The sequence below is a fragment of the Temnothorax curvispinosus genome, unplaced genomic scaffold, assembly GCF_003070985.1.
Source record: "Temnothorax curvispinosus isolate PA1 unplaced genomic scaffold, ASM307098v1 QBEX01000525.1, whole genome shotgun sequence".
Classification (NCBI taxonomy): domain Eukaryota; kingdom Metazoa; phylum Arthropoda; class Insecta; order Hymenoptera; family Formicidae; genus Temnothorax; species Temnothorax curvispinosus.
The window spans coordinates 2319603-2340326 of NW_020210305.1; the positions used below are offsets into that span (position 1 = coordinate 2319603).

Consider the following 20724-nt stretch of genomic DNA (forward strand, 5'->3'; position numbering starts at 1 on the left):
TCTCTCTCTCTCTCTCTCTCTCTCTCTCTCTCTCTCTCTCTCTCTCTCTCTCTTTCTTTCTCTCTCTCTCTCTCTCTATCTCTCTTTCTCGTTACATGACATGAATTCGCCTTGTTACAAAACGAATGTCAAATGAAAACGAGTTACGCGTTGTGCGAAGTGCGAAAATTATGCGAAGTGCGAAATTACACATTAACGCGAAATTCATATTGTATATAGCAATTATAAAAGAGCGACAATAATTTGCGAAAATAATTAAGAAAAAAAGATTGCCTAATCCAAATTTTTTGGGTGAATTAAATTCATCCTTTTTATCCTCTTGCGCTCAACGAACGTTATCATATATGATGTTCGTGAAGTAACTTTAGACTTGGTGAGTGACAATAGTCATTATTATGCATTTGCTTTTGCCGTTGTATCATTTATATTAAACGGCTTGAAAATTTGCCAAAATTTAGCAAGGACGTAGCGAAACGTTCACAGAAACGCACGCCTGTAGTCCTGTAGGAGCACGTGGCAAATATAGTTTTACGCATCCAGAATAATGCTTTTTGTCATCCGGCCTAGTAATTAGACGCATATGCAACAATTTTCGCGGAAATTAATATGGGCACGCGAGAGATGCGCGCGGTGCGCTAAAGTCGGATTCGGCATAAATAACTGGGACCAACTAGAGCTCCCCGTTTATATCCTGTTACGAGTAATTATGCGAAGGGTTTAAAGTATATTCCCGCGTGTTCTGTTCGGCCGTAGATTCAAATTTGCCCGGTGCATTGTACAGCCGGCAAAAAGTGTTATGCGCCGCTGCTACCGCGACGAGAAAAAATAAGAATGCGTGAAATTTACATTTTACGTATCACGCTTTTGCACTCTCGGTCTTCTTTTGCCGTCGTACACTTCCAACATTACGCTGCTCTCATCGTTATGCGGTCTCCGCGCTGGGAAGTATTATTTCTAATTACACCGGAATGCGAATATAGCGCAATGCCGTTTTGCGCGGCAGCTTAGCTTCCAGCGAGTTGTTGCTTACACGAAAAATAAAACATATCTCTTGAGAATTATATTTACAGAAGCAGCTATATAATTAATTTTAATTAACCTCATATATACACCTGAAAGATATATATTTCAATTCTCTCTGTACAATTTAACTTGGAATTAAATAAGATGCAAAGATATCAGAAATAAAAGTTAAGTGAAAGACTTTCTTTTTAATCTCTATGTATCGTAAATTTTTTCGTTTGATTATTTGTTGGCTTAAAATCTGAGAATCCCTCTTATAATTTATCTACGTAGTACGTAGTCGTATCGCAAGTGTGACGGAGACTTAACGCAAGTCGCGGAACTTGAAATTGACACAGCACCAAAAGTTCGATCAACTCCGGGCTGCATGATTTGATATAACTAGGCTACGTAAATTCGCGCAACATCTGTTTGCGTGACGCGGAATGTATGAATCGCGTAATCACGTTCGCGCGAAAGAAATTTAAGTGTCTCGAAACGCGAGGCGACGAGAAATTGAAATGGGAAACAGAAATGCTTTTGGCCGAGACACGATCAGAATGAAAATCTGTAAAAAGTCCGCGACTGGAAAAACGGGGAGAAATTAATTCACGCTGGCGGAGTCAGTCTGAAAAAACACAGACGCGGCAGTACCGCGCGCGCATACGACGGAGAAAGGTAAGGATTTGACGCGAAAAGCGTAAATTATTTTTCTGCCGAGACAAACGGAATCGCTCCGAAATTCACAGAAAACTTGGGATACCGCTGACCCGTAAGTTCGTCGATTTATTTCTTCGTCGCGGTACAATTTCCGACGTGAAGAAGCTATTACGGGAAGCAGCTTGTAATATATAGTATACAACTGTGGCGATAACACTCGGAATACATTTACGGGACTAATTCGGAGCTTCTCCGACGGTCTTCCGTACATACGTCTCCTCGCCGCGTAGAGGAACGCGGTCGAAAGAAAATAGAAGAATTAATTGGAAACGAGAATGCATGCCTGAGAGAAGGGAACGGAGAAAAGAAGCCGGGTCCCTCGGGATTCAGGCAGTCAGTGTTACATTTTAAACTCCGTAACAAGATCTGGGCACATTCCGGCGGTTCGGCGAAGCTCGAACGGAATTTTCCGCGATGAGAACGACGAGAAGACGGACCGCGAGCAGATTCGGTTTGGCACGTTTGTCGATAAAACGAACAGCTAAGTTTGACACGCGTATTTGTTAACAAACGAGTCGTTAAGAGATGCATGTGTAGGTACGTGCTGGAATGTCGGATTTAAAATGAGCTCTCTCGCGTGGTGATTGTTTCCTACGATTGGGGATTGCAAATTCCCATCAAAGGATTAAATATATATATATATATATTCCCGTCCGATACGAGAACCGGAATAATGCACGTGGCGTGAAATGAACGGTTTGCTTATCGCGGGTGTACACTCTAACGTATATAATAAAGAGGCGTTCCGCTATCGCGTGCGCGAATTGTTTTGTCGTTAATCGGTTCCTTTCTTAGCGGGATTATCTCCCGTATTATATATATATATATATATATATATACATATATCGCGTAACATTAGAGTGTAACTTACTCGGCAAACAGCGTAATGGAAATATAATCCGGAGGACTAAAGCCTCCGCAATCCCACCGAAACGAAAATACCTTCGCGAACATGAGATCGCCGAGTTCCGTTTTTCCTCTCTCTTTTACTTATCCCTTTCCCTCGTTCCCTCTTCTTTTGCTCGTCCTCCCCGCTATTTTTCTCTGATCCCGGACGCGGATGGAAAATTATACGATCCAGGCCATAGGAAACGACAGAACTCGATTTACATACCTCGGTGGACTGGGAATCGCGCGTGGATCAAGTTACCCAGGGTGGGCCGACGAGTGAGCGAACGAGTGAGCGAGCGAGCGAGCTTAATTAACCACGTGCGCGAATCCGCGAGTGACACCGCGCGCGTGATGCACACTTCGTTAAATTTTATTCGTCGTAATTGTACGACTGTGTCCTGCCGCGCTCTGACAGTGTCACCTTTAATTACATCGTCCGTCCTGCCGGCGCTGCATCAAACTGCGGATCCCCTGCTTTCCGACAGATAGACCACGAGAGACGGAACGCTGAAAATCGCGGATGAAAGAAAATAAAAAGAAATAATGGTATCCGATTGCGAGATCAGGCTCACACGACTGGTGAACAGGCGGAGCGAGCTTAATACTCTTGTCGTGCGGTTATTCAGTCGAAACGCGCTCGTTAGTCAGATGTTAATGAGCGGAATCTTCATTAGACCGTTTTATATCGTGCGTTAGTCGGTCTGTGGAAAGTCGATGCAAAGTTGCGGTGATATTCTCATATACATACGTAACAAAGATCCGTTTAGATGAAATTAATTTTGGTACCATCTATCTCTGATATTATTTTAAAGTTTGTTACGGTAAATGCGCTAATGTAATTTTAAAAAATCGTATCTCCAGTCATGCAGGCGATTTTAAACTAGCCAGACGACGGTAACAAAATTACATCGCGAATCGATATTCGTTAATCTGCTTTAAACGTATAATGTAATGCTGAATGAAGCAATTTTGCGCGATAGTCTAAAAATAATGTTCGATGGCATACTGCATGGATATATCACTGATCGAGCTTTAACACCGTGATTCTTTGTATATTTCTTGCTACTTTAATTTTGTTTTAATATCGTCTTTACTGCAGGTAATAGAGTTCTCGATATTCTGTAAAAACCATGCCCTCACTTATATCGTTAATGCCAATTCAGGAATTGACCATCAACGCGTATCACACAAAAGGACGAGTATAATATAACAGAGATATACGCGAGAGAAATGTAATATAAGCTTGTTCGAGCAATATCCGATCGTTCAGCTTCGTTGTTTATTTGTGGGAAAACGTCAAGCGCGCTCGCGTGCGAGAGCAAGCGCAAATTGCTTTAAATTGAGTTCTGACAAATTCACCGATAATTTTGCATTCCGTTACACCCTTTTAAACCCGTCACTTTGTTTCACAATTAACGTCGTTTCGCGTGACAACGTTATGACATTTCGTTTCCCGCGGAATTGAAAATTACTACCGCACGAGCGCCGGGCTTAAACGACCTCGGCGATTGCAACCTGAATACTTTATATAATGTCAATTATTTGGTCGTGGATTGGCAAGCGTATCGATTTTGTCGTCGATTAAAGCGCCGCGGCGCCGATGCGAGTTCGATCCCGCGATTTGAAAGCCGCGCCCGTAATGCCGTGTCCGTAATGCGACACGAAATAGTTCTCGGCGTCGCGTTTGGCGGAAATGAACGCCTTCGATTGCTCCATGATCGCGAAATTTTCTCGCGGAGTCGTTAGATCGAGACTTAAATTTACCTCCTCCGCGAAAGGAGCTTTACGGGAGGCAGAAACGCGGGAAGGCGAGTGAGGTAACAAAGTACGGAACTGGTGAGAAAAAAAGTAGGTTGGTTGGGAGTAAAAGTCGGAGATATAAAATATGCAAGCGTAACTATTCGTATAATGAAAGAAGTTACCGATAAAGACGGTAAGGGCTGACTTTTAAACTGGTGCCATTAGCATCCCGGAAGTAAAAATCGCGAGAATTAAATCCAACGTGGATCCCGTAATGTAGTATATTATCGTCAAAAGTTCCTCAGCCATTATTATCGAACGCGTTCTCCCGTCCATTGATTATTATTCGTTGACGAGGCTGCGTCACAATTCCATATAGATCGTTATTTTTCTTATGTTTTAAAAATGTTGCGTAAAATAGAATTTTATTGCAGCCCCCAGTAGATGCAATTTTATAGGAGAATAAAGAAAGGATTTAGAACCATTTTCAACGTCAAGAAGATTAATCGGTATGCAATAACTTCGCGAATATCAAAATTGAAGTTAAAAAATTACTCCCTTGGATGTTAAATAATTGCTCTCTTCCTTTGATGCAGAAAATCGTGCAATTGACTGGTACAATCAGTTTGCAGATACAAGAGAGATTAAAACTATTATACAATAGTAAATGAGAAAAATTTTGAAAGATACAAATGGTTAATGAGATGTATCCCTTAGGAAACAAGATATTGGAATACCAGTAAAACTGATATAAAATTTTTGAAGGCGGTTGTACTCCGATCATCTTTTTTTCAGCAAGAAGACGAAACTTGTGCTTGACCCATCGAGGACATTTCGTTTCCGTCTCGAGTAGGTCGAAACACCGAGGGAAACGACGATGGAAAGTGCTGAGATCGCACTTGGTCGAGCGCCTTTTCACGAAAGCTAAGGGAATAAACGCGATAAAGAAAGAGCCGAGAGGAAGGGAGAAAGTGGATACGACAGATCAGAGGTGGAGAAAGCTATTAGAGTGTACATTTAGCCAACGAGAATTTGACGATACTGCTTCACTCTAGCGAAAGCTTATGTCAGGGTAATTACTGAAACTGCGATTTGCAATCGATAGTTTTTCTCTTACGAAGGAACTTCTTTAAAACTTCTTTTTTCTTCGTAAGAGAAAATAAAGGTAAGGCAAAGTTTGAAAGAGAGAGAGAGAAAGAAGAAAAATCAATGTGTACGTACTTTCAATTCTTTTCTAATTTTATATGGAATCTTTAAAACAGATTTCATTCAAAAAGTGGCCCACACATTACCGTAAAAAATTATACTTTCATAATTACAAAAAAAAAATGGTTTATATGTTAAAATAGAACATCTGAATGCTTCTATTTTCGAGCAGCGCTTTTTCGCTAAAGCATAAGTCTCATAAGTGCTCCCGAGGTGCTTCTCGAGGTTCCTCCAATTGCTATCATACGATAGGTTTGATAACATCAGCCTAATGGTGTTAGCTCAGTTTTTTCTTTAGAGCAGAATACGATAATATAAAATGAAAAATGAGAAAAAACGCGATGCGGGACGGAAGGTGGAATTTGCGTGCTCCAGGGCGATTAGCGAGGAGGAAGTTTGCGAGCAGCGACAGCGACCGTCTTTGAACGCGTGCTACGAGAGCGGCAACGGCGGCAGCAACAACGGCAACGGTAACCGCATCTGCCAGCAGCATCCGCTAGTCACGAAATAGAAGAAGCCGGATGAAAAAAGAATGAGTTAGAAATAATTAGCGAGGCCGTGGGAGCACGCGCGGTCGGCCGAACGCAGATGCACCTATTTTGTATGAAAAATTAAGCGCCTCTCGCTTCTTTCGCGCCCGCTCTATTTTCTATGTTCTCGGCCATGCTTTTTGTTTCGTCCGGCTATGCACGTCCGCGGGTTTATTCTTTTCTCTTCTTTTTCATCGCCGCCGCCGCCGCCGCCGCCGCCCGCATCGCCGCCGAAGCTCCGGTTTTACCTTTATTGCCGCGCCCAATGTTCGACGGTCTCGCGTGCCCCGACGAAATTTAGCCACGCCGCGATCCCCGATAGGCTCTATAATTATCCCGTTTTATCTTCATCAGGCGAACGGACTGGCTGCTCTAGGGAGTCGCGCGGCCGAGGAAGCGATATAACTCGCCTCGTTGGAGTGCGTTTTCGATTTAAGTCCGGCAACGCCTGGACGTTTACATTCTCGTCGGCGAACGAACGGCGAGAGATTTTCACAAAACAGTTTGCCACAGGTCTGGCCAGAAATACATTTACACATATTGGACAATTTACAGCGGCAAATTTTGCACGCGCATATGTCTAAATATTTTTTTAATTTTTTAATTTTACTAATTAATTATTATATTATTATTTTTCTAACAACTAATTACATTATGTGAGCCACATTAATGTAATTATTTTAATCTTTTTCATGTTGTCTTTTTTCTTTCTTTTTCGTATTATGTGACTTTATTGACAACCTCCTGCATACTTATGAATGATAACGTTGCAAATCCGCCTCTCGTATTAGAGCGAGCAAGGAAATTTGTCGAGGATCCTTCGCGATAGCCATCCAGATAAATCGGCCCCGCTCTTTAATTCATCTTCGTTACGCGCGTCAATCATCCAGCCGCGCTTCCTTCGCATGCCCTTCATTTTTCACCTTTTTTCTCTGCGACCCGATCGATAAATTATGGCGCGACACTCGGTAGTTCCGTTCCTTTGACATATTTTCATCGCGCGCGAAGGAGTTAGCCATCAATATGAGAGCCCGTTGAATGTTGAGCGCGAGAAGCATGGATTTTTGCGCAGGAACTTCCGCTTGCACTTTTTACGCTCTGCGACATTTTTATACGCCCGTGTGCTCTCTCTCTCTCTCTGAAAAACCGAACCGTTTCTCACTAGACATGAATACGAGACCACGCAGAAAAATTCAAATTCCAGCAGCCTCCACGCCGAGGGACGGGAAATTAAGTTTCGCGCATTTCTGCATCAGCTTTATTACATCGGGGCGCGAAAATGCATACGGTATTGTCGGCGGAATGCCGGAATGCCCTGGGGCGCGTCGCTGTATTTTCTTCTCCTTCCAATCGGGCGACAATTTTTCGGCCTTCGATTTTTCGTTTTACCAGACTTGTCGACACGGGCACTTTATAACGTGTGCGGTGTATCGTTTCGAGCGATCGCTTAATTCGCGGTCTGTTACACGTATAACTGCGCACACCTGTTGACATAGAACTGATTTCCGGTGCCGTAGCTATTTTTATAATTTTCATAATTTTACGATAATGACACACACACACGACAACGTGTTCTAATTTCCAAGATATCACATACTCGGAGAAATAAACACTAGCTCTTGATTCCTATTAAACGTTCGTATACGCGACTATACGTAATTATGTATGAATGAGATGTATTGATATTCTCGCTATCATTGCACAAACAAATACTCGATAATCTCAGTTTCATGATACATATGGTAGAACTCGCGCCGTTAAATGACTTGCTCGTCGTTTCCGGACCGTAAATCGGAGAACTTTGTGCACTGATCCACGTGTTTGTACACACACGCGGTGTCGTATGTCCAAAAGCCTTGAGACTAAGCAAACAAGACGAAACAAATTGCCCATAGGAAATTTAATTACCAACCTCTCTTCGATGTATCTCTTGATACTCAAATAGCAGACAGGGTTGTTAACGTGCGCGCATTAATTGCCTACTAATCATTTCCTTCAATTAACAATTTGAAGGATTAACGTCAAAGCAAGGTACTTATTATGGTAATAAGTATCGTAACAGAAAATATGAATTCGTAGAACAATTTATAAAAATTATGTCGGTAAAATAAAAACGAAAAGGTATAATAAGATATTTATTAGATAAAAAATTTAACTAATATTATAGGTAATAGAATTTTTCCATAGCAGACAGATTGATAAAAAATGTCTTTAGCTTTTTATACTTAAAAAAAGTGACGAAGTTTTCTAAATTAATAGAAGTTTACATCTGCGAATAAAAAAGCAAAAAGAAATCTGTCGTGGGAATTTAAGCAATCTGAGATATCACAAATTGATCAAACTGTGGCGAGACTTTCTTCTTTTTTTTTTCAGTAATTATCCAGAATAGGGAATCACTGTCGGAGTCACAACAAACATTTTTACCTATAGAGCCGCAAAAAAAATAAAAATTCGGGAAAGACCCTGTTCTGGATAACCTTTCTTTCATTTGTAGATGTAAAATTTTATTAATTCAGCAAACTTTGTCACTTCTGGATATCATTTTTCTATCGAATATCATCTTTTGAGCATAAAAAGTTAAAGATTTTTCAATAGATTGGAAATAAGTATAAAATATACTTATTATTGTTGCCAATTATTTTTAAAAATTATTAGAGCCAACAAACGTTTCGATATTTCTGTTTTTTATTGTCTAATTATGCCATCAATTTGCGATCTTCGCGGATGACTTATCTGAGAAAGAAAAACTTGCAACGCCGAAGTGTTCGATGCATCTTTTATTTATTTATGCTAACCGAGTCGACGCGAATACTCGCTTTGTATATGTGTATAGACTTCAAGTTCACGGATTTAAAATTTTATATCAGGTACATCTTGGTACATACGCTCTCCATATTGATATGTATGGGGCGATGCACTTTTCTCTCTTTGGTCAAAACGCTTTTCATTTCCTGCCGAGGATACAACCGATAAAAAAAAAAGCTATCCGTACGATTCCCGAGAAAGAACGTAGCAGTTTCTTCATTATTTTATCAGCTCGTTTCTGCGTTCTCGTATTCCTTTGCATCTCCATTTGAGCTCTCTATACAGCTCTCGCGATTGATCACAGAAATTGTTAATAAAATCAAAATAAACAAAAAACATTATTCGCAATTAATTGTCATAATTTCTTAGTTATCAATTGACTTATCTGCATTTATTGTGTAAAAGTAATTTCAGTAGACAAACATTCGCTGGTTCCCATGTTTATTTTATTATATCATTCTTGCTATTCGTTTTACTGAAGTCTGCGTTCCATTCGATTCTTCACTCGCGAGACGTGTATGTCAAACTTTACTGTCGCGAAATTTCATAACCGCAAACTGTTATTTCACGTGTCGACGTGACGGAGGCAAAATCTCAGGTGATCTCCGTAGATATTCGCCGGCAGTTGATATAGAAAGCATCTCCATATTCGCAGTTACTTAATATCTCGGCGATCGTAACCTTTTAACCGCTCCCAAACTCGTTTCGTCTCTGCCCATTTAATTTTGACTTTTACACCATTTGCCTTGCCTTAACGTGAGACTTTTATTTCGCCACGGTGTAACGCTCGCTTCTTCGCCGCTTCTCCCTCGGCCGCCTAGCCGCCTACCGGAACGTAATAAATCCCAGCCATCCTGCACTCTGCTCTCTTACTCAACGCGCACCCTCGACTCTCTTTCTCTTTCTTCCTCTTTCTCTTCTCGAGTTTCTAATTCACCCTCATTTGACTTCTATTTTTTTTGCGTTGCGTGCACCCTCGTTGAAATTATGATAACCGGGAAGGAACGGGCGGAATGTAATTAGAAATAGCGTCATTTTTTAACCGTTCCTTACGTTCTTTGCTCTTAAAACGAGCTCAACCTTTCATCCTCGTTAGGCTACGTACTCAGATTGGGGGCTAAACTGCAGAGAAAGGAAGAACAGATCATCGAAAAAAAAAGAACCGCACAAACGAGATGGGGAACGGCCATTTGGAAATTACAAGAGCTATCAAATACTTGGGTATAGAACGGTAGAGGAAACTTTAGCGTAGGGATGGGTTTAGCTTGTAGGTAACTACACTATATGTACGTCTCAGTGATTCTCAAAGTGCTATTTGCAACCTACTACCAACTTGAATTCTCTAGCAAGTTCTCGTAAACAAAAAGGAAAGAGAAAAGCTTTTCGAAAAACCCAGAAGACATCATATTATTTAATTCTTGATAACAAGGAGCATTAATACAAGATGTATCTTACAGCGTTTAACACAGCGTGAAACATCTTTTGTTAAATTTTTAATTATGCTTTCTAGTAAATTTTGTAAGCTGGTTTATTTTCTTTCTGTTCGCTTTGGATCATAATTCAATAATTCACGCAGATGAAATATAACTTTTTGTGATTTAGTGTATCGCGATATTTATGTATCTAAACAAGAGAAAGATATGCGCATATGTGATTCTATACCACGTTCTATACCATGTGTCTGAACTGTTAGGAAACAACCGTCAGACGCCGTTTCCGCAGTGAATTATGCAAGTTATGCGTATTCTTATTACGCGTTTGTTTTTAAAGCGCATTATCCCGAGACGCGTCATAAAACTTGCGCTTTATCGCGCACCAAATTATGCGCCGTCGTGAAAGCTTTAAATAAATTTATGTATCTCGCGGCGGCGGCGGAGTCGAGATATTAAAATTTGAGAACCACTATGAGCTATACATCGTCTGCAACGTACGCATCTTCGGCTGTTATGCTCTTCGTGATAGACCCATTGAACTATATATACCTTAGCCAGAGGGGGCTAACTAATGACGACGATCTTGAACCCGACTGTTAAAGACGGATCGTGAGGAAAGCGAAACTATCGTCTACAAGCTTGATTGGTGTTCTATATCAAGCCCGAGTTTGTGTAATTCGTACGTGAAATGTCATGGTATCAGTTTGCGAACGTCGCTTTTGATATCGCTTGGAAATGCCGTATGTTTCGGTCCCGGTAATTTGTCTGATTTACGATAAAATTGATTGGTATCAAGCACGCTATTATTAAGTTATAATTTCAACAGTTATGTTTTATTTGCGATATGATAACCATGCCACTCGGTGAAAACTATCCTTTCCGATTGCAATTCCCATCTAACAATAAGTCAGATTATTTCACGTAATTATAAATTATGGCGCAGCTGCGTTTCACACTGTGTTTACTCACGTTTATTTAATTATTTCTCGAACTCTGAACTGATGAGAATTTTACTAATTTTTAATAATTCTTATAAATAGCGTTATTTTATTTTCTTTCACTAAAAATTATAATATAATTCGTCTAATCAAGATAATAATTAAGATAATAACTTTTATATTTTATCGACGAGGTAAAAAATCCAATTGGTTAAATGTAAAACTTTATATGTATTACTGTAGTAGTATAAAATATATGAAGGAAAAATGTTACTATATGGAGCACAAAGATAGGTACAAAAATTACCGCGTATTGAATCTTAATTATAATCATTAAATTTATAAATAATATAATTGAATAATGTAATATCAGAGAGAGAATCAATTTAAGTTTTTATAAATATAGTGTATATCTATATTAACAGGTTAGAGAACAATGCCATGTCTACGTTTCGTTTCCGTATATGCACTTGTTTCCGTAATGGACAGAAATGTACGCATATTTATAATGCATAATTCAGCCGACAAATGTTTCGATTTGTCATACTCGTTACGCGACAGTTTAAAAGGTACATATAATATGTAACGCAATCAGATTTTCATCACAATTTTAACGCTTAAAGGATTTTCACGAGCGAGACCGATTCTCGCGAATGGCTTTTCACAGTCTTTGTGGCTTTCTCGAAGCACGTGCTTAAAATACAGCGCAGTAGTTAGCATCCTTAGGGGCGAGTAAAAAAAGGAAGTCATCGCTGAAAGATAGAGAGAGAGGAGGGTGGTGGAAAGAGGATGTTTATCCTTTAAAGTGGATGTAGCGAAGGGACAAGCACGCGTTTGCGGGATGAGACCGATGTGCGTTCGTGCGCTCGAAAGCGCAGCAGCTCGCGTAAGTGAAAGCACTCACCCTCTTGTCTCAGCAGCATCACGAGGAGCAGCAACATAAAATCCATCGCTCGGCGGCGCTCGCGCACCCTCCGGTCCACGATTCGTAATTTTCACCCAGTTTCCTCGACGACTGGCGGCGATCTCGCCAACAATTCTCTTCTTCCTGACGTCACAGAAATGTCGCGTAATAGCAATGAAAAAAAAAAAAAAAAACGAAGCGTTTGTCCACACGCAGCGTAGATGGGAAACGTACGCCAATGAACACCTCCCATCAGTTCACGTCAAAAAGATTAATTTGATACAATTTGAATCCATTAATCTCGTGGATGTTCAAAATCGATCTGGTTTTTGGTTAAAAATTTAAAGCGCAATCTCTCATGTCGATTACTTCAAATTTCACGAAATTGATTATAGTATCTATCGAGAGCTTAATTGAGCATTTTCAATAAATGGATCAACGGGATAATTATTGTAGTAAAAAGCTAATGATCATCGCTCTTAATTTTCTGACAGTTATTAATTACACTCTCATTATTTTCTAATCTAATAATTACAATTTAATCCTACTTCCATAGATAATAAAGCTTATTTGGATAATCACCGTGTTGTCCCATTTATACGAAACTGCCAACTACCCTATTTGAATTTAATCACCAGCCACGCGTTAGTTGGTTCGGAGGCGCGTTCACGGCACGGTTAGTTCAAGCGAAAAAGAATTGTGCATGGCACATCCATAGCGTTAGAGACAATTGCAGAATTGATAGCGAAAAAGAGAAAAAAAAAGCGGAAAAGAGGCGAACTCGCCAGGCACGCGCGAGAATGCCCATCGCGCCAGGTCTTAATTAGCGGCGAGCTTCTTCGTTATTCCACTGTCAATTAAATTTAATGATTGCCGCGGGTTATTGTGTTTTCACTATGCGTCTGACCCAGGGAAGAAACGTATACGCAGTTAAGGGGCGCGACCCCCTTATCCCGCATATATTTACTCGCGACTTATATTTACCCGGTCGCGGCGCTTACTCACTTTATACCGAAGGATATTTCGATTGGTTGTCAGTTGAGAGAAAACGAGGCATCTGAAAGAATCTAACCCAATATCCGCGGATTGACATCCGGCGCCTCCATCCTGGCGCATTCTTGTGGGAACTGACCTCCCGCGACATTCTTCCTTTTACCCCGCCAGTTAAAAATTTTTCACGACTGAAAGTTTTCTTTCTCTTTCTATCCTCTCTCTTTACTTTACCAAAGTAAGGTGCTAAAAGCGTTCGTTCCGTAGCAAGTCGAGTGCTCTTCATCTTTGAAGCTTTCGGTCGAGAAATTCCGGTAATTCCACGTGGCCCGCTGCTTAACTGGATTTCCCTGTCGCGAGGAGTCGTAAGTCAAAGTGCAACGCCTTTTAATTCGCATTTGCGAGGAAAACGGCGTGCTTTTCAACGACCACCGTAAAGATGGAGCCGAATTAATGAGCGAGCATAAAAATTATTGAGGCGCATGAATAAAGCAGAACGGCGCCGCGACACCCAAAAATAGAGACGACCGAGCAATCCTGCGTTTCCCTCCACCTATACATTCCACTCGAAATGAGCGAGTTAATCTCATTAATAATTACCAGCTGTCAAGACAGAAGACCGCCGTGGCAGTACCAAACGCAGCTCAATCCGTGCGGCGTAGTATACCCCTGAATGAATTCATAACGAATTTCAGGGATAATCCTGGGGCCGAGCGGACGGGAAATCTCGGGCGAGCTCTTGTCTGAATAGCCCGAATCAGTCGAGAATACTCGGCGATTTGACGGGGTTTCCGGGGGGGGGGGGGGGGGACGCGATGCGCTAGGCGAGCGGAGGAGAATGGGAGGAGAAGAAAAGAGACGAAACTGCCGCGCAACTGCTCCTACGGACAGTAGATGCGGATTTTAAATGCAACTTGTTGCGAGTTTGCGTTGCAAGTCCCGGGCGTCGTCCGGCATCGAGACGTCGCATCAGCCGCGCGCGCGACAGAGCAACGCTCTTAGGAGGAAGTTGCCGATACGATGTATACATCGCTTCGCCGATCGATCGTCGCGCAGGCAGAGGAGATAGATAGGTACAGAGATGACGCATGGATTGCACAACGGTCGCTGCTAATGAGCGTGGAGATCGAACGGGATGGTGCTGTTTATCAAGCGGGGCTGACCTGATGCCTAACTTCGAAATAGTGATTTGTGTTTATAATTGGGATGTATCTTGCGAGGATTCCGTTTACCCACGAGTATCGCTCGTTGATCCGAGCCACATGTGCAACGTGCATCGGAAATCATACCTCGGAAAGCTTTTCTTTGCTACCTCGGCATAACATTCGGGTATTCAATTCGAAGTTACTCTACGGAAGTAATATTACATATTTGATTTTACGGTGCAGCATCATCGGGCAGCCGGAAATTAGCAGTAATACAATTTCCGTGCCACGTGTGCATTTGATACCGAAAGCTAAAACTGACTAGATTTGACCTACTGCATATTGTTTTTTTCGAATTTATGAATTGTGTAGATATGGCGATTTCCGACTATATATGTACATTCATTTTTCTTCATGGTCTATATTCTACATCATCGAAGGTACCGAGTTGTAGAAGCGAGCTGGAACGCCGAAACGAAAAGTTCGACAAGCCTAAACACGATTACGAAGTTTTATGCGGCGTACAATATCGATAGAGAGCCGCGAGCGAAGCGAGAAATATTGTTTCATGTCGTGGTTCGCGCGTAGGTAGTACGATACCTTCACACGCGATTTATCTCGAGGCTGCAACGGCCACGCCACGCCACGCCACATTCGTAAATGATTCCAAGTTTGAAAGTTCGATAGGTCTGCTGGAACTCACAATTGTAGGGTCGCCATGGTTTATTTATTCGGCAAGACTATCTTCGCATTCCCCTTGTTCCCGTTTTTTCCCCTCCGTACTCACGTGCGCAGGCGGCCGGGCCGCGCGAAACACAATCCCATGCACGACGCTCGACGGACGGCCCGATCGTGTGTGGCCTATGAGAATCGATTTGTCAGCGAATATTCCCCTTCGGATACGTCCGAATAAGGGGCGATGTGCCTACCCATTCCTGACTTATTCACACACCACCGTACTTTTTATTGTATCTATGTCGACTCTGCCTTCACGAGGAAATTCTTCCGACGGCAGTATTACGATATGAATAAACGAAGAGGATTTTATCACCCAAGACGAACCTTTTTGCCATCATGCGATGAAAGTTAAGAACTTAGTCCTAGGGGGAAATATTTGATCGATACTGTAAATATTCCCCTCTGGACAAGATTGGGTTAGCCTCTCTTGACTGAATGTTAACTTTAAATATTGTATCAAATTAACATTGTATCAGTATCATTCCTCTCTTGCTTAGGAGAACGCAGGTTTATTTCCTTCCGTTAAAAAAAATCCCTCTTCTACACGTGAGATTTTTTAACGTAACGCAATTTTATGTCCCTTTCTATTAACAACCTGTTGAAAGATCGCTTAACATGTCCAATACTAAGATTTCATTTTGTCGATCAGATTAACGTGGTACTTATCCGAATCTGTTAAATTCTAACACCGTGAATTTTTCGTACCGATCTTGTCGATCGCTAATTTCACGTGCGATTTCCAGTCGCCAATACGTGGGAATATTTGCCGCTATCACCGTCGCCAATTCAATTGTCATTTCGATCTCATCGCTATCCATAACTACCATCTGCCGCGACACGGTCCACGTTTTCGAGTACGAAATTCTAGCCCCGCCGTGCATTGCTCTTATTTCTTCTTTTTTCCCCTGAAAGCTCTCGCTTTCCACCGCTCTCGTTTCATCAATATGCATTGGCGTATATGCTCGATAAAATCGCTCGATTTCTCATACAAAATCGAAGCCAATGTGACGCGCGCCCTCCATTTCCGCTTTCGCCCTTTTCGCCATAATCGATCGATCATCTATTCTACCGATACCGATTCACACAATCAGCAACGGACGCAATGTCCTTTGCTCTTTATTATCTTATCGTTCTGCCTGAGTATATACACGATAACTCGACTTCGCAATCCATCCCTCGTGTCTTATAAGTTCTATAGATCTCGATTCAAGTGCGGTTTCCCACAATTTTGTCGGAAACGCAAGGGGACGAGCTTTCGCTTCGATAATCATATCTCGATTCAGCACAGCGTTCGCATTTATCGAACGGATATTTCCTCGTTTGTATCCTTACTTAATAAATTTCAATGCTTTTGCGCGAACGAGCAATCTCGGTTAGATGTGTGTATATATAAGCGTGTGTGTGTGCTCCTCATGTACTCGTACATGAAACATTCCTCCAATATTTTATCAGTTTCGCTTTGAATACTACCCGTAAAAAGACCATGCAAGAATTTAATAGTTACAGAAAGAAAATTGGTGGAAGTTTATTACGTTTTATTATGATCATTAAATACGTTTCCTTAATCATAAATGCAAATCTTAAAAGCGATAGATCCCTTGATCGTCGATAATCAATCGAATAATTGAGCCTGTGCGGGGAATGGACTTTATATCGATCAAGTAAAGTAAGCTGCACGGATCACTCAATTCCGAATTTCTATAATTTTAGATAAAGAAAAATTCGCATTGCACGTATGCTGGTATGATAAACATGGCAGCTTAGGCCTTCAATTGACTGAAAATTTGCGAAATCGCATTTATTTCAAATCGAATGCATTAATTGTGAGCTAATTCAAGCAGCATAATTTACATGATTCCATATAATACTGTGTGTGTGTGTATATATATATAATAGCAGAGAATGTGGATATATGAACTCGTATACCATTCGCGATCGAGATTCCGATCGGTTGAAATTTTGCAAAACCGCACTTATTTTGAATTGCACGTATTAATTCGCATTGTGGACCAATTCAGGGATATCGGTACCACCGCTATACGATTGCTATCATTCTCTGGTATACAAAGAGATTTTCGACAACGATTGTGTATATTATGCGACAATATACGATACACTTGTTAACTCGTGCTATTGGCGATCGTGCCTCCGACCGATATCGAAATTTTAGCGTGACCGTGGTTTATTTTGAAACGCGCGGGTACGTTAACTCGCGTTGCTGGGCGATTTGAGGCCGCATTGGTTGCGCTGCCGCGGTATTTCAGCCTACCTTCGCGGCCCTATCCGGGTTAAGAGCGGCTCGCCGCAATTCCGGGGACAGCATCGAAATTCTTCCGGCCGGCTGGTTTCATCGCGCGATCGAGCAATCGAAAACGCGAAAACGCGGTTTATATAAACCGGGCAGGACGGCCGGCGAAATTAAAATTAGAGACAGCGACGCTTTTGGCCGCCCGCAACTTTTGTTTTCCCAAACAGTTTTTCCATTCGCGTGCACGCGTTTGCCTATGGGCGCGATTGGAATAGATAAAATCAACGCCTGCATTCGACGCGGCACGGCTGCAATTCGCCCGTGCGGCACCGTCCTCGAAGAGAAGACATCGTTCTTGCACGCGCGTGTGCGCGTAAGTCAATCCGAAAATATGTGTAAACACCAGCTTGGATTAATCCCCATATTTCCTCGCTGATCGCAAATTGCACTGGCGCGATCGCCGAAAAACAAAGATCCGAAGATTAACTTTTCAAATTCCAAGATCAACTGCACATTTTTCAATTCGCGCCACGTTTTTGCGCGTATATCAGCCAGAATTTGCGTAGGTGAGAGGTGAAAAATGTCTCTCTTTCCTCCGCGCGCAACAAACAACTTTGTAAGTCGCGCCGCGACACGCGCGGTACCGTCGACCGGGTGAAAGTTCGCGTCGCGGATGGCCGATGCCGACTACGAAAGCTCGAGACCGCGCGTCGTTTTACCTCCGTGCGGCGGTTTGTAGCACCTGAGCGCTTGCGCGCCTCGTTCCCGGCAGGTGCAACTGCATGCGCCGAGCCGCGTAGTCGGCGACGATCGTCGACGAGCGCCGAGGCGCCCAACGCTGAATAGCGATTTATGCACGATCATTACCCCCGTTTCCACTTATTATGTTATTATTATTATCATTATTATTATTTTGAGACGTCGCTGAACAGCTCGTTCTCTGATCGTGAAATTGGGTTTTATGGTGAGACATGCCTTTGCAGTCATTTCCCGAAGATGTAATTTTTGTGAATTATACACTATAAAAGGAGTTTTATTTCTTGTTAACGTTGTTACAAAAATACTTGTAATTTTATGTCTAAGTTGTTAATTATTATTATAGGTATATAAATGATAGCTAAATATATTTATTTAACGTAACAATTGGTATATTAAGATAAAAGAATTATTTGTTTATTCTGACTTACAGCAGATACGTTTTTTATCGTCGAATGCAATTAGGACACGTAAATTTAATAACGCTTCAAACTGAAGATTAAATAAAAAGATATTAAAATAGCACGATCAAAAGATCAAAAGAACACAGACTCTAAAAGAAAAATATAAAGAGAGTTTATGTTTGCGATTACTATTGATATTACACGTTTAAATTGAGAAGTATAAATTCCATCCTGAATTCCGGATTGGCGTCTGTGCTTTGTGCATATTTCAGGAAATACCACTCCAGATACGGTACCGCTTAAAAAAATATGTTGTAAAATTCAGATCAGCGCGCGCGTATACATTATTTCGTTCGTTTCCAGATCTAGACTTTATGTTTAATTGCGGTTTGAGAGTTTCACAACGTGCATATACATGCCACAAAAGAATTATAGAATGTCTGAAAGAGAATTACGAGCACGTATATTGTACATAATCGGATGCTGGATGAATGAAGATACGAATAAACTATCTCGAATTGATAATTCATGAAAGGTTGAGGGTCGCGGCTATAGAGAGACATCGGGGATCATCATCGACGTCTATTTACGCCGTGTCGTGTCGTGATAATATTTGCTTCTCGGTGATTATGGGGTATCTGAAAATGGGGGCACTTGGGTGCGTACATTGTCAGAACGGTGGGGAGAACGTTACTTCGGTATAATCGTGATTATCGATGAATCGGCGGAACAATAATTCTTCTCGACCGCTTTTCGAGATATATTTCCCGCGGGTAATTTACGTCACTTTTCGGGCGGCAATTTTCGGGTCGCCAAACCATCTCTTCGCAACGATCGCGTTCGCGTACTCTTAAACTCGTCGTACTCTCGTTCCCGTTAGATCGATACTCGCTCGGCGAATCACGAGCGAGAAGACCAGCTCGTGCTATATCAAAGTTTACGAAGACGAAGGCGGCTGCCTTCGCAGAACGCGCGTCCACGACGCGGATAATTCTATTGTTGCTTTGGCGAACGTGCAACTTGTACGTGACCCAGAAGTCACGTAAATTCAGTTTCGCGTCGGGGCTCTCGCGCGCGGCATTATTCGTGTTCGACTAATTGTCCGAACAATCGCGATCGACCGGGCACTCGCGGCGCACGTTCAATTGCACACCAATTCACTGATTTGTTTGCGCCAGCTATTTAAATGCGTTGATGACTGGCCGTTTGATAAACAGTGTGATCGCACGAAGTGATAATTATGCTCCTTCTTTCTCTTTCTCTCTCTCCTGTTTCCTCTCTTTTTTATTTAATAGATATTTATTCAATTAACAATCAATAATGGGAAAAACTGGAATAAATTATAAAAAAAATGCAAATTATTATTTATAATGATAATAACCCGTGAACTATTCGACTAGAATATTATATAATCGTGAAGCTTGCATCAACTGACCCGTTCACTTGCCAGCCGCAACAGAAGGCGGTTAGTTTCCATACAGATCCGGTCCTGAGCGAGGAAGGAACCGCAAGAGGTTGAAACTAATTTTACCCTGTCTCTCTCTCCTCGCGGCCGGTATCCGCTGGAGAGCACGTTCGCTCCACTTTGCCGGCGCGAAAGAACGATGCCCAGCGACGGCGGCCGCGACGGGCAGCGAGAAAATATACGCGGTAGAAACTGCGTAATGCACCGCGCAGGTGCATATCCGAGGCAGCCCGCATATTTGCGTACAGGCGGGATGATAATCTCTTTTCATTTGCATCCGCAGGCGTGTGCAATCGACCGTCGTCTCTTCCGGAATTCGCCGATCTTCTTTCCGGTCGACTTCGCCTTGGGGCCGCAAACCGAAATTGATATAACAGGGCGCGTTCCGCGCGTTTACGGTAACGGGTACCGGTAACCGTTAAGCGTTCACGCCCGCGATACGCTTCATCTCGGGGCCGGAGAACGGGCGCGCATACTCGAGATGAAACGAAATTCCGTGGGAGGCGGGATCAAAGAGCAAGGTGCCTTCGCATCGTTTCGTCTCCTCTGTTACTCGATATTGCGCCGCGGGGCGTTTCGACGAAATCAAGACGCTGGGTTAATGCTAAAGCAAAACGGATGTATAATCCTTTCTTTGTAAATCCCTACATTGCTCATCTGCACGTTTTTCATTATGAAAACTGCGTGCATAATTTGGCTATTCCGTTACATTATTATCTCTAAAGTTCTCTAATGATTAATTAGGTTAGATAAACTCCTGAAAGAGAGAGAGAGAGAGAGAGAGAGAGAGAGAGAGAGAGAGAGAGAGA

The 20724-nt window shown here is 42.0% G+C and overlaps 1 protein-coding gene and 1 long non-coding RNA gene across 3 annotated transcripts in view; one reads left to right on the forward strand and one right to left on the reverse strand.

The window, feature by feature from the left end:
• Positions 1 to 17964, reverse strand: part of LOC112454691 (cell adhesion molecule 2-like) — an 82980-nt gene extending 65016 nt beyond the window's left edge. The window contains exons 1-2 of one of the 2 annotated variants that reach the window (XM_025016210.1): positions 17312 to 17964; positions 12170 to 12313 (exon numbers count right to left, since the gene is read on the reverse strand). In XM_025016210.1, the coding sequence (XP_024871978.1) occupies positions 12170 to 12215 (46 nt within the window). In that variant the 5' untranslated portion in view covers positions 12216 to 12313; positions 17312 to 17964. Of the gene's footprint in view, positions 1 to 12169; positions 12314 to 13174; positions 13898 to 17311 lie in introns of those variants that run through there. The other variant, XM_025016219.1, reaches the window with a different exon arrangement.
• LOC112454707 overlaps positions 1 to 20724 on the forward strand; it is a 218199-nt gene that overhangs the window by 180028 nt on the left and 17447 nt on the right. The gene's annotated exons all lie outside the window — the stretch shown is intronic.